At 37.0% G+C, this 11,629-nt stretch overlaps 1 protein-coding gene across 1 annotated transcript; it reads right to left on the bottom strand.

Moving 5' to 3' along the window:
* Positions 1–248: 248 nt before the first annotated feature.
* On the bottom strand, positions 249–10,898 carry LOC142099249 (kinetochore protein Nuf2-A-like). Its single transcript, XM_075182510.1, has 14 exons — positions 10,880–10,898; positions 8,500–8,673; positions 6,968–7,042; positions 6,212–6,288; positions 3,767–3,828; positions 3,585–3,682; positions 3,397–3,470; positions 2,629–2,725; positions 2,210–2,272; positions 1,886–2,023; positions 1,503–1,643; positions 1,228–1,403; positions 855–990; positions 249–517 (listed from the first exon to the last, which is right to left on the bottom strand). Exons 2-14 carry the CDS (start codon positions 8,620–8,622, stop codon positions 389–391), a joined length of 1,389 nt encoding a protein of 462 aa, XP_075038611.1. The 5' UTR covers positions 8,623–8,673; positions 10,880–10,898; the 3' UTR covers positions 249–388.
* Between the last annotated feature and the right edge of the window lie 731 nt (positions 10,899–11,629).

Genomic DNA, 11,629 nt, shown 5'->3' with positions numbered 1-11,629 from the left:
CCGAGAACACGCAAAGTAAGATTCAAGGATATCTGCAAAACACCACATGGTTCAAATTATGTTTTATAGCTCAAGACCCTCCCATTCAATTTTAATGTTACTGCTAGTGGCAGAGAGGTTGAGCAGTCGGAAATTGCCCATGCAGACCTAATTCTACTTCGCATGATAACAAAACACAACTTTATGCTTGGCATAAGTTACATTAATAGAGTACTATCCTGCAAATGACTCAAACTCAAATAACTGAATACAGCTATTTCAGTGAACACTTATTTATTTACATTGTGTACATATACAAACAGCGTTAAACATTTTGGAAAACTTGAATAAGTTATAATTGAGAGAAAAAAAAAAAAAAAAAGTGAAACATTCTGAAATATTGCCGGCTTTACCGCCGACTCAACATCCGCTTCAGCTCAGATATCTTTTCGCGCCTCCGCTCAGCACTGCGATCGGATGCTTTTTGCAAACTGTCATGGTATTTTTCTAATCCAGTTTTGAAACCAGTCATAACATCCTAAAAAGATAATAGGAAGAGATGTTAAGTAGGCAGGGGATACTGCAGTGTGACGGTAGGTGGGGGGATTTCTATCTTTTTCATTAAAAGTATATGTAGTAGAAATAACTACTGTATGTGTCCTCCTTTACAAGCAGATACATTGTCTTCATATATGTAACAGCATCTGCAAGGTAGGTGTGGTCCGGTATAGTTTAATTGGCTATAGCAGAATCATAATGTAATTTCACATTCTGCATAAGGAGCATACAGTGGTGTCATATAGAGTGCAAAAATAATTACTGGGAAAGATGTACTCAGAAGAGAAGACCCAGCCTATCCACAACAGAGAACCTACTTGATATTTCTTCTTCTCTTCCTCTGCTGTTTCAAGTAGCTGATCTTTCTTATTGCTTATTTGCTGGATTTCTTGAAGAACATGAGACACCCGTTCATGCACAGCCTGTCTCTTTTCTTGGATGTGACTGCAGACCCTGTATAAATGGAGATAGGACTGAGACTTTTATATTAATACATAGCACATGCACTGCTGTAACCAGAATTGCTCTTTCATTGTTTACAACTTTATTGAGCTACTTTTGTTTTTGGTACCCTGTATGGTATTTTAAAATTAATTCAAAACTCTACATGTGATAAGACTGTTCCATAAAACTGCACAACCACTTAGACAGTCATTGTTATCTAGCCATGTAAGAGGAATCAAAACTTACTCTAAGATTTCTTTTTTGCGCTCTTCAAAATCTTCTTGTTTCTTCTGGTTTTTAATATCCATTTTTGAAAGTTTCTCTTTCTTAATCATAATGGTTCTTTTTAATTGCGCATCTTCATTAGATACAGACTTCAGTTCCAAGTTTTTATTTACAATTTGCTCTTCTTTTTGTCTAGTCTGCAATAAAACAATCACAATGCCAGTGACTACCGTAAGGCACGGATTCCTTTCCTCACAAAACATAATCAGGAGTAGATAGAAAAGTTTGGTGTGTACCTCTTCGCGGATCTTCCTGTACGTCTCCAGGTTGGCTTCAATGCTGTGGAGTTTTTTATTGTAAGCCACTATATCTGACTGCCACAAACAAGCCACAGCCACTCTCTCTCTGTAATGGTCATAATTCTCACTTGTTTCTTGCTGTGAATGCAAAGTCAAATATTTTTATTTCTAAAGCACAAACATTTAATGAGGGGGGGTCCATAGTTTGAAAAAAAAGAAGAGGGAGAGCAGGATAGTATTCCAAATCGGGGGAGGTAAAAACATGTTGAAGAAGTATTATAACTGAAACATGCAATGAATCAAACAAAGGAGAAGGTACTCCAAGTCAACTTAATGCAATGTGTAGCTATTATAGAAATAACATTTCTTCAAGTTTTTACCCTTGCTTGCTTCAGTCTCTGCACATTTTCCTTCATCCTCTCTGTCTTACTCTTGCGCTGTTCTGGAGATTCCACAATCTGGGATTTTAGGCGCTCTTGCTCTTCCTTCATGGTGGCTATTGTAAGCTTATACTGGTTCTGTGGCAAATAGAGATATTTTAATCAAATCAATTAGCAAACAATCATCTGCAGTTACACAAAATGCATTAAAAATGCACATTAGTCTTAAAAGAACTAGAGAGAATGAATTGCAGCTACAGTAATGACAAAACTAAGTATTCTCACCCAAGATGATCTAATTTACCCATTGAGAAGTTTACTCACCAGTTTCTTGTTTTTTTCTGCAAAATCAGTTTTTTTTTGTGCAATCTTTTCCTGAAAAACCACCTACAAAAGAAAACAATGGTATACAACATAATAGTTTGCAAATCAGTGTATAAAAGAAAAAAAAAAAAAAAAAGAAAGATATGAGTAACAGAGCTCTGTTAGATGACTGCTTTTTATATTTGGAGGCATCAGTTCTTGGCCTGCCTCCGTGACAAAAAGAACACTGGTAAGAATTATTTTCAGATCCTGTTAATAGCAGTTTAAACGAGCTGCGTTTTATTATAAAATAGCAATCATTTGGTCAAACACTTAGATGGGTCGCCAGAATAAAAAAAAATTATAAAAAAAATAAAGTCATACTGAAACTGAATGCATGAAAAACAGAAATACAATTAAAAAAAAGGGGGGTCACTTACATCTTTTGCACGATATTCCTGGCTTATTGTCTGCTGCAAGTCATGGATATCACTAGAAAGTGCTTTGAATTCTGCTTGTTGTTCAGGCGGTACAGTTCTAACACAAAAATAAAAAGAACGGTAAAATATTTTTACAAAAGAAGAGCGCATACATTATATTGTTTCTTATTAATATGTGAAGACTGCACAGTGGTCAAGTAAACCTAGAAACTAAAAGGGCTGCAGTAAAATGAAACAAGATCAGCACTAGCAAGTAATAGTTAATTTAAAAAGCCTCATCTTGTCTGGCCAATATAAATAGAAAGTAAAATAAATGTACATCGTTCGAAATGAAGTCTTCTATGTGACCAGATGGAACACCCAAAGAACAATGGCTGCTTGTAGATATTTGCAGACATCCAAAATGTCATATGAATTGATGTACATTTCTTCTTATTTACTAGCCAGATAAAATAAAAGCTTTTTAAACGTATGGTCCCTAAACTTCGAAACCAGTGTTTTCCATTAATTTTTAGTGTGCAGTTGCTTGTGGAATAATGAAAAGCCAAGTTGTAGTATGATTGGAAGGGCTTTTGTTTTTTTTAAAAAAAATATTCTAAAGATCGTTCATCAGCCAAATTGAGGTTCATTTCTCTATAGTCAGAAGTGATACAGAACACTGCTCTAAAACATACATATTTTATCCCAGTGATTGCATTGCAGGTGATCTAAAATGCAAGGCTGTACTGCACCCGTTTGTGAAAGCCTATAAGGAAGTTGCAAACTTACGTGAGTTTCTCTATCTTGGCTTCTAACTCTTGAATCGTCCTCTGCTGCTGGTTCATATTCTCCAAAGCAGATTTCTAGAAGAAAACAGCAATAGTATAATTTCCAAATGAAAGATAACAAATTAAAGTAATAGGTGTCATTTAAATGAATAATATTAATAAAAAAAAAATTATATATTTTTTGCTTACATAGCTCATGCAGAATGCTGTGTACATCTCCTTTCGTGTTTCCCTGAAGTGAAAATAGTTAACAATCCCACTCAGCAGATAGAGAGTGCGCTTCCCTTCTAAACACAAGACACATTCTGTCAGGTTAATGTCCAGCTTGTCAGACTGCTGTCAACTCATCTATTATCATAAATCAAACTTACTTGGATTCAGAACATCAGATGGGTGAAAATCATACACTTGACACATCTGCAGGAATCGTGGCCTTCATATATATCAAGAACAGAGAAGAGCTTTAATAGATGTATACATTATGAAACCATTATATTACATGGTCTTGAGTATTAAGTTGTTAATAGTAGTCTATAAGTTTATTCTGATAGCTCATAGCAAACATTTTAAGAACATCTGCTCTGTTAAAAATACATTCACTTTACATTCAGAAGAAACACAGGATTTTTATACTTGCATTCAGTGCGTTTTTCGGGGTCTGCTAGGGGGCACGGACACTGGGGTATTGAGGGTCCTTTCAGGAGCTTGACACTAAGAAAATCTGTATCTCCTCCCCTTTCTATCCTAAGAGCAGCCCCATCCTCAAGAAAAGTGAGGTGTGGAGATCTGCAAGAGAGCCCATGGTTCAGAACCTCAGCACTGGAGATAGCCAGGAGAAAAAAAAAACAGTTGTTCCTATAAAAAACACTCCGCTCCACCGAGTTTTAAAGTGGGGCTGTTGCAGCGCAGACAATACCAAGTTCAAATCACAAGTTGTAGGTGGATTGTATGGAGGCTGCCCATGTATCATTCCCTGCAAAAACACACTGCACTTCCAGATGGAGTGCCACTCTCTTCTGAAAGAAAACTAAAAGACCAAACTGGCTAACTGAAAGGATACATCTGTTAGATATATTTGACTGTATAGGGACTATTAATATAACAATTTATCAGTAGGCTATAGATCCAGTAATGATATTGGATGTACTTTGGTGATAAAACTAATCTGTGGAACCTTGTGCTTGCTATGGTACGTTCCTATACAGAAATGTCTTTGGTTCTTTGCCTCTGTGATGCATAATTTACGCCACTGTTGGATGCTTTTTGAATTTTAATACACTACATATACAACACACACTTTTAACTATTATTTTGTTTCTGTGTTTGATGTTTTAATATAATCTAATAAAAAATAAGTTTTATATCTATGTCTAACTGATAAGGGACTGGAGTGCCTCTATCTACTCTTCTCTGACCATAGTTATGTACATGTTAGAGTGCACCCCATCTATTTTGTGAGTTTATATTAAATCCTGAATAATAGATGACTAGTCCTAAATCTGTGTGCGACCACATCTCTTTTTTTCATATGAAAACTACTTTTTGCACCAGGAAATATTAGTCTTCCAAATCAGATTCCACCTTAGAGGAAGACGCCACAATGGCCCTGCTCACATCCTGAGAATGTCCATGAACCACAATCTTCTGCGAACAGAGGGAACAGAAAATCAGATGAAACTTCCATGAAACAGACATTGTGCCCACTAAAACTATCTGCGGAGCCCATGTTCCTGCGCAAAATCACTGCCCCTTGTGGCACAACTGAGGCCATTTTCATCATGTCCAAATCTAGCTGACCCCTTTTTATTTTTACAATTTGTTGAAACACTTCCAGATGTATAGCCCATTCTCCGTAGAGTAGAGCACGCCTGTTAAGAAAATCTTTTTGCCAGTTCTACACTTGTAGTATGAACACAGTTGAGATTGTTGTTAAAATATTGTTCTGCCCGACGCATTATAATGTTTATTCCCTCATAGCAAGAGTGCACTTTGTGCCTCCCTAATGATAGATGCATGCCACTGCCACGGCAATGTTTAGCTGAAGTTTAAGACCACTTCCCGCAACAGATGTTCTTTGACTAGAGCACGTTTTACACAGGTCTCCTTTGTAGCAGGTATCTCAGGTAATTTGACTTCAGTTCAAAGGCCCTGAAAACACTGCACTGTGACACACAAAGCTCCCTAGTCCAAAAAGCTTGAGTCTGCTGTTACAATTGTCTAATCCAAACTGGTGAAGGTGCAACCTTTGTTTAGGTTGTCCATCTTCAGCCACCAGAGGAGCTTCTGACACATCTTTGTAAGACAGTCCAGTGAACTGGCAGGTCAAGAAAAGGTGTAATTTGTCACATTTTGATAACAATTCAATCTGGAACTCCCTCGTATGGAACAGTGTAAATTGCACCATCTTGAAGATCAAGACCATCTTTTCCAAGACCTTCATGCAAAAAACTTCATGCATGATGTCAGATAAGGTCATCCTGCAGCATTATTATTAAAAGTAAAGCTGCTACAAACCGCTTTGAAAAAAAAGCACCCAGCCCCTGTGGGCACATCGAAAAAACTCCAGGGCGGAATACAGACTTGGTAGAGATATTCTAAAAGTCAAATTCCTGGAAGGAAAATCCATACCCCAGCATCAGTGTCTCACAAAAGATGCAAGACAAAACTAAAGTGCATTTAAGACACATTTCTAAATCACATTGAGAACAATTCACTAGGGTTCTTGTGTTGACAAATAGAAAAAAGTAGCAACAATTAAACTTTAAAAAAACAAACAAAAAAAACAGCTGTCTTCGCACAAGAAATGGAATACATACATGAGTTTCAGAATATAAGCCACTGGAGCAAAACCTTCAACAAGATGTGGGTACGGAATTTCTAAATCCATCGGTACCTGCAACATATAAGTTTACTTTTGTCAAATGTCAGCCTATAATATTAGCAACTCAAAAGCTCTAAATTAACAGTCTCCAACCAAAATTTGATGCTAGACACTTGCTGTAGAAAAAGGTTAATCGACCACATTACAACAAAAATATTAAGATGATATATTACTATAACAGCAGTACCATCATATTTGCCGTATAGGTAGCAACTACTTACATATATCTTACCTGGCCCCTTCGCTCTGAATTTACTAGTAATGCCAGTTGCTCTATACAGTAGAGCCAAATAGTCTGGCGAGTCTACGTTTAATTTTCAGATAATGAATTTAATCAGAATTTGTTCCTGAAAGCAACTTTACCAATGTAGCAGTTCCTTACCATAGCAATAGATGCACTATGTGATGCTACAGCTCTGCAACACATTGCGAATGTTTTCATTTTACCTGACAGTCAAGTACAGACTGACCTGGGGTGTGCATGTATGGCACAGAATAATGGTCCATTTGTGAACATTTTGGATCCATTGGTTTATGGCAGTTTATAATAGCAGAATGCACTTTCGTTGCCAACATATCTTTCATTCATACATCCACAAAAAATATGAATCCTTACAATTACCGCCTACTATTGGTACATAACATAGGCATAGAATACAGCAATGTAGACTCATGGAAAACACGTCCGTACCATATAAAACTGTTCCACTCCATGACTGAATACTTGCTGCAGCACTCTCATGAAGAGCTTCTGTACCCATTCTACCTGCAAATTAATTCATTGAGTTAAATCTAGGTATTAGGTTTACGAGATCAAAAAAGGACTAATTTACAAAGCAAAAAAATTGTAAACACAAAAATGAATATAGCTATATAAATAAATGTTATATTATATTTTAGATTCTAAATATGGTACCTTTACCACTGGGCAATTGTATGTTGATGAGCATCTCAAGTCCTTGAATAACTAAGGCTAGGTACAAACTGGAGCATTATCGTCCAATAATCGGGCAAATCAACCAAAGTCGGGTTAGTGTGTATAGTGACACGATGGTCGAAAGACGTTCCAATGTGTCGATTGTGGGCTCATTTGGTTGGTTGTACTGTTTAATATTTCACGATCTCCATAGATTACAGAGTCGTACTCTTTTCAGCCGATGCAAACAATGAATGTCCCGGGGAATAAATGTAGAGAGTACTGTAGAAGGAATAATTCAATTGTTCGTTCTGAGACAGAATGTTTTGTTTTAAGGTCACAGAAGCAAACGAAATTTGTTAGGACATGTGGATAGCTATAACAAGGCTGTTTTAATTAGTGTGACAAGAATGAATGAATATTGTGCCGTCATTCTCTGAAGACTGGAGGACCAGATGAAGAACACAGATCTGTGTCAGTGTGTATGCATGAATCGCCAGACTGATCGGACCTTCAGTCGCAGGTACAATAGTTATAGATAACACATCGGTTGGAAAGTTCTTCAGTGTGTATCTTAGAGAGAAATTTGGGTTTCCCAAAGATGTAATTTATTGCTATTTAAAACGTCAACATGTCATATTGACCAAATTTGAACAGGGAGTCCTATGAAAACGTTATTGCAGCCCTTGGGATATTCGAGGCTCATCTCCTTCACATACTCCTACTTAATAGGTGAATATGATAACTATAATTAACACACTTGAGAGAAATGGGAAGAGGACCGTTGCCCCCTGCGAGATGAAGACTAGAGTACACTTCTCAGTAGTTTTTGAAAGGCAACTACCAACTACTATTCAGATTTACATTCTCCACAGAGCATACCTCACTCCATGGAGACTGGCCAAATTTAGACCTGATCAAGCTACCGAATGTCCAAAATGTGGTGCTCCCTGCGACAATGCCCTAACATTAAATGGTTTTGCCTTTTTTCCCTCCAAAATCTGGGTTCTAACCATATTGTAAAATGCCAATTCCTCTTTAATTATAATCCTTTTACATTATGTGGGTGAAAAAAAACAAGAAACATAAAACAGTAAACTCATCCTAAACCTATGTAAATTATACTAGAAGAACTGGTCAGAAGCTACCTCATTGATAGATTACTATAGTATTGTGACATGCTGTAGTGTACTATATTCTTGTTATAGTAATATGACAATGTATAATTAAAGATTAGAATTTTAACCTACAACACAAATCGGTGATGGCTATTCCAACCAGATTAGAATGACTGCAACACATCTTACCTTCGGGTTAGGATAGATATCATTTTTCGTAAAGCTTTTACCTTCGGTACCAGTTAAAATATTCTGCCGTAAAAAATTAACCAGCTCTATTGCTGGAAACATCGGAAATGTCAGCTTATCCATATCTGTGACAGTAAGTGATGTGGACAGAAAAAGGAAGAATCACGCTGGGTCCTAGAAAAAGACAATTTTAAAAATCAGTTCATGCAAAAAAAAAAAAAAAAAAAAGTTATAAACATCAAAAACCAGGGACCTAAACAAGATGTGTTATTTACCTACTTACAATTATTATTGGCAAAAGTGAAGAAACAACCTAGGCATCATCATGATCAACATTTATTTATATAGTGCTACCTAATTCTGTAGCTCTTTACAATTGGGGACATACATAGTATTAGACAATACTGGGTAATAGAGACAGAGAGGTCTGAAGGCCTAGCTCGCAAGCTTACAATCTATGGGACAATGGGAGTTGAATGCATGAGGTTAAGTCTACATATTGTATTTTGGTCCATCCAGATTGCAAAGGTATAAAGTGATTTGTATGCTATATGATCCAGTCACACAGCAATGTTGGTCAGGGGGGTCAGAGGGTTGTTGTCTTGGGTGAATTGTGTAAATGGTGGCAATAAGGTAACTTACTGAGGTTAAGCGGGTGGTTGAGGAATATTATAAGCTTGCCTAAAGAGGTGAGTTTTCAGAGAACGCTTGAAGGTTTGTAGACCAGAGGAAAGTCTTATTGTGCGAGGGATGGAAATCCACATAGTGGGTGCAGCTCGAAAAAAGTCCTGTACACGGGAATGGGAGGATGGCATGAGAGTTGAAGAGAGACGCAGATCTTGTTCAGAATGATGTTATCGATTTGGGAGGTATTTTGAGACAAGTGAGGAGATGTATGTTGGTGCAGTTTTGTAGGTTAATAGAAGTATCTTATATTGGATTTGGTAAAAAGGCAACAGAGTGATTCAGCAGATGAAGAATGATTTGAAAGGAAAATCAATCTAGTCTCTGCGTGAAAAATAGATTGTAGGGGTAAGAGTCTGTTTTCAGGTTAGACTAGTAAGGGTGGACTTGCTATAGCCAATTCGAGGGATAAGGACTGCATGAACTAGAGTTTTTGGAGTGTCATGTGTAAGATATTTGCGTATTCTGGAAATGTTTTTAAATACACAAAATGTGATTTACATATAGAGTCGATGTGGGGAACAAATATTACTTTCGAGTCAAGGATTATTATTAACTCTGTTTTTGAAAGATTGAGTTGGCGAGAAGCCATCCAAGATAAAATGGCAGACAGTCAGTAACACGGGACAACAGAGGTGGCGACAGATCACGAGAAGATAGATAAATTTGGGTATCATCCACACAGAGTTGATTCTGAAATCCAAAGGAACTTATTAGTTTTCCTAGAGAAGATGTACAGATAAAGAGCAGCAGAGGACCTAGTACTGAGCCTTTCGGTACTCGAACTGATAAAGGAAGCGGAGCAAAGGTGGATCCAGAGAAAATAATAATGAAAGATCAACTAGAAAGGTAGGATGAGAACCAGGATAGGACGGTGTCTTGAAGACCTAGGGATTTTAGCATTTGTATGAGAAGAGAGTAGTCAACAGTGTCAAATGCAACAGAGAGATCCAGGAGAATTAGAAGAGAATGGTTTTAGTTGTGATGAAATCATTGACAACATTAGTCAACACAATCGCAGTGGAGCGTTGAGACCGAAAGACTAACTGAAGAGAATTCAATAGGTTATTTGATTACATTCCATGGCAATTTTCTAGGATTGCCTAAAATATATAAAAGTAAATCAGACATATTACAGAAAAGTTTACATTTTCATGACTTTATAAGTTTTCCTTTGACTAATGCACATAAAAGCGAACGCAATAACATACCAATTTATACCCCTAAATATCACAAAAAAATATACAAAATTGTATTCAGAATAGGAAATTAAAAATGTATTACCAACAAAACTGACACAGAACATAACCATATTGTCTTCTAAAGATTAAAAAATGTTCATTAATAAATAATTTATCTTGCTCACTAATCATAACTGTCATTTCTATGCAGTTAATATTTGCTTCACTCATCATCATCTATTTATACACTCTCGTACAACATAAATTAATAGCTGCTTGGGGCTGATGTCAGGCACAACTCATAGAATAACTGTATATTACAGACGTGCTTTATCCCTGGTCACAGGTTATAAACTGCATCCAGGAGGTTGCTTTCTGTTACACGTTATGTATATATGGAACATCGCGTGTCCCTCATATACGTGGATCGGGGAAGAAAATCCAATGTATCATGTCTGGTTACATGTACTGTGGTAATTAAGTAGTTAGATCAGGTAAGACCTGACGCTACTCACGATATATCACCGCTACTATCTTGTCAGGCGCAGTCTCTTGCACGAGCGTTTATTAACCTGGCACTTTTTAAAAATGTGTGACGTCAAAAGGCAGCGCTTGAGGTGGACGCATGCGGGTTACGTCTTTCCCTTAATGAAGATGGCGGCTGCTTTCTGATGTTATTGAAGTGTGCAGTGAGGTAGGTTGCGCGCGCACCTTATGCTGAACTGGACAGGGTTGGCGGGTGTGATGGGTGGTGTGTGCTGTGATACGGGGTGTGCTGTGATACGGGGTGTGCTGTGATACGGGGTGTGCTGTGATACGGGGTGTGTTTGCAATGGTGTTCGCGTCGAAGAACCGGGAACGGAGGGGTTGTCACCTGTTTGGATGTGAGAGTGGTTTATTGGTTTCTTGTGTTGAACTGTGTAGGATGTCTATCCCGAATGTATTTAAGATAAAAAAAACAAACAATGATAGCATGAAATAAAAGTCAATAATAAAATAGTATAAGGTTTATTAATTGCATATAATACAAATAAATGTGTGTGTATATATATATATATATATATATATATATATATATATATATTTTAAATTTAATATAATAATATTTTTTTTTCTTCTTTGGCCGATGGATGGCTTAATGGATTTGGTTGTAGAGGGAAAGTGGATGATGAGTGGTTTAAATGTTTCAGCTGGCCTGGACATGGTGTAGATATATGTGATGTGTGTTCAAACTGAAATGATGAAAATATTAGGGTTAGCAATGG

This window comes from Mixophyes fleayi, chromosome 8 (assembly GCF_038048845.1).
Source record: "Mixophyes fleayi isolate aMixFle1 chromosome 8, aMixFle1.hap1, whole genome shotgun sequence".
Taxonomy (NCBI): Eukaryota; Metazoa; Chordata; class Amphibia; order Anura; family Limnodynastidae; genus Mixophyes; species Mixophyes fleayi.
The sequence above is the reverse complement of the archived record's forward strand: the minus strand, read 5'-3'. Positions and strand labels throughout refer to the sequence as shown.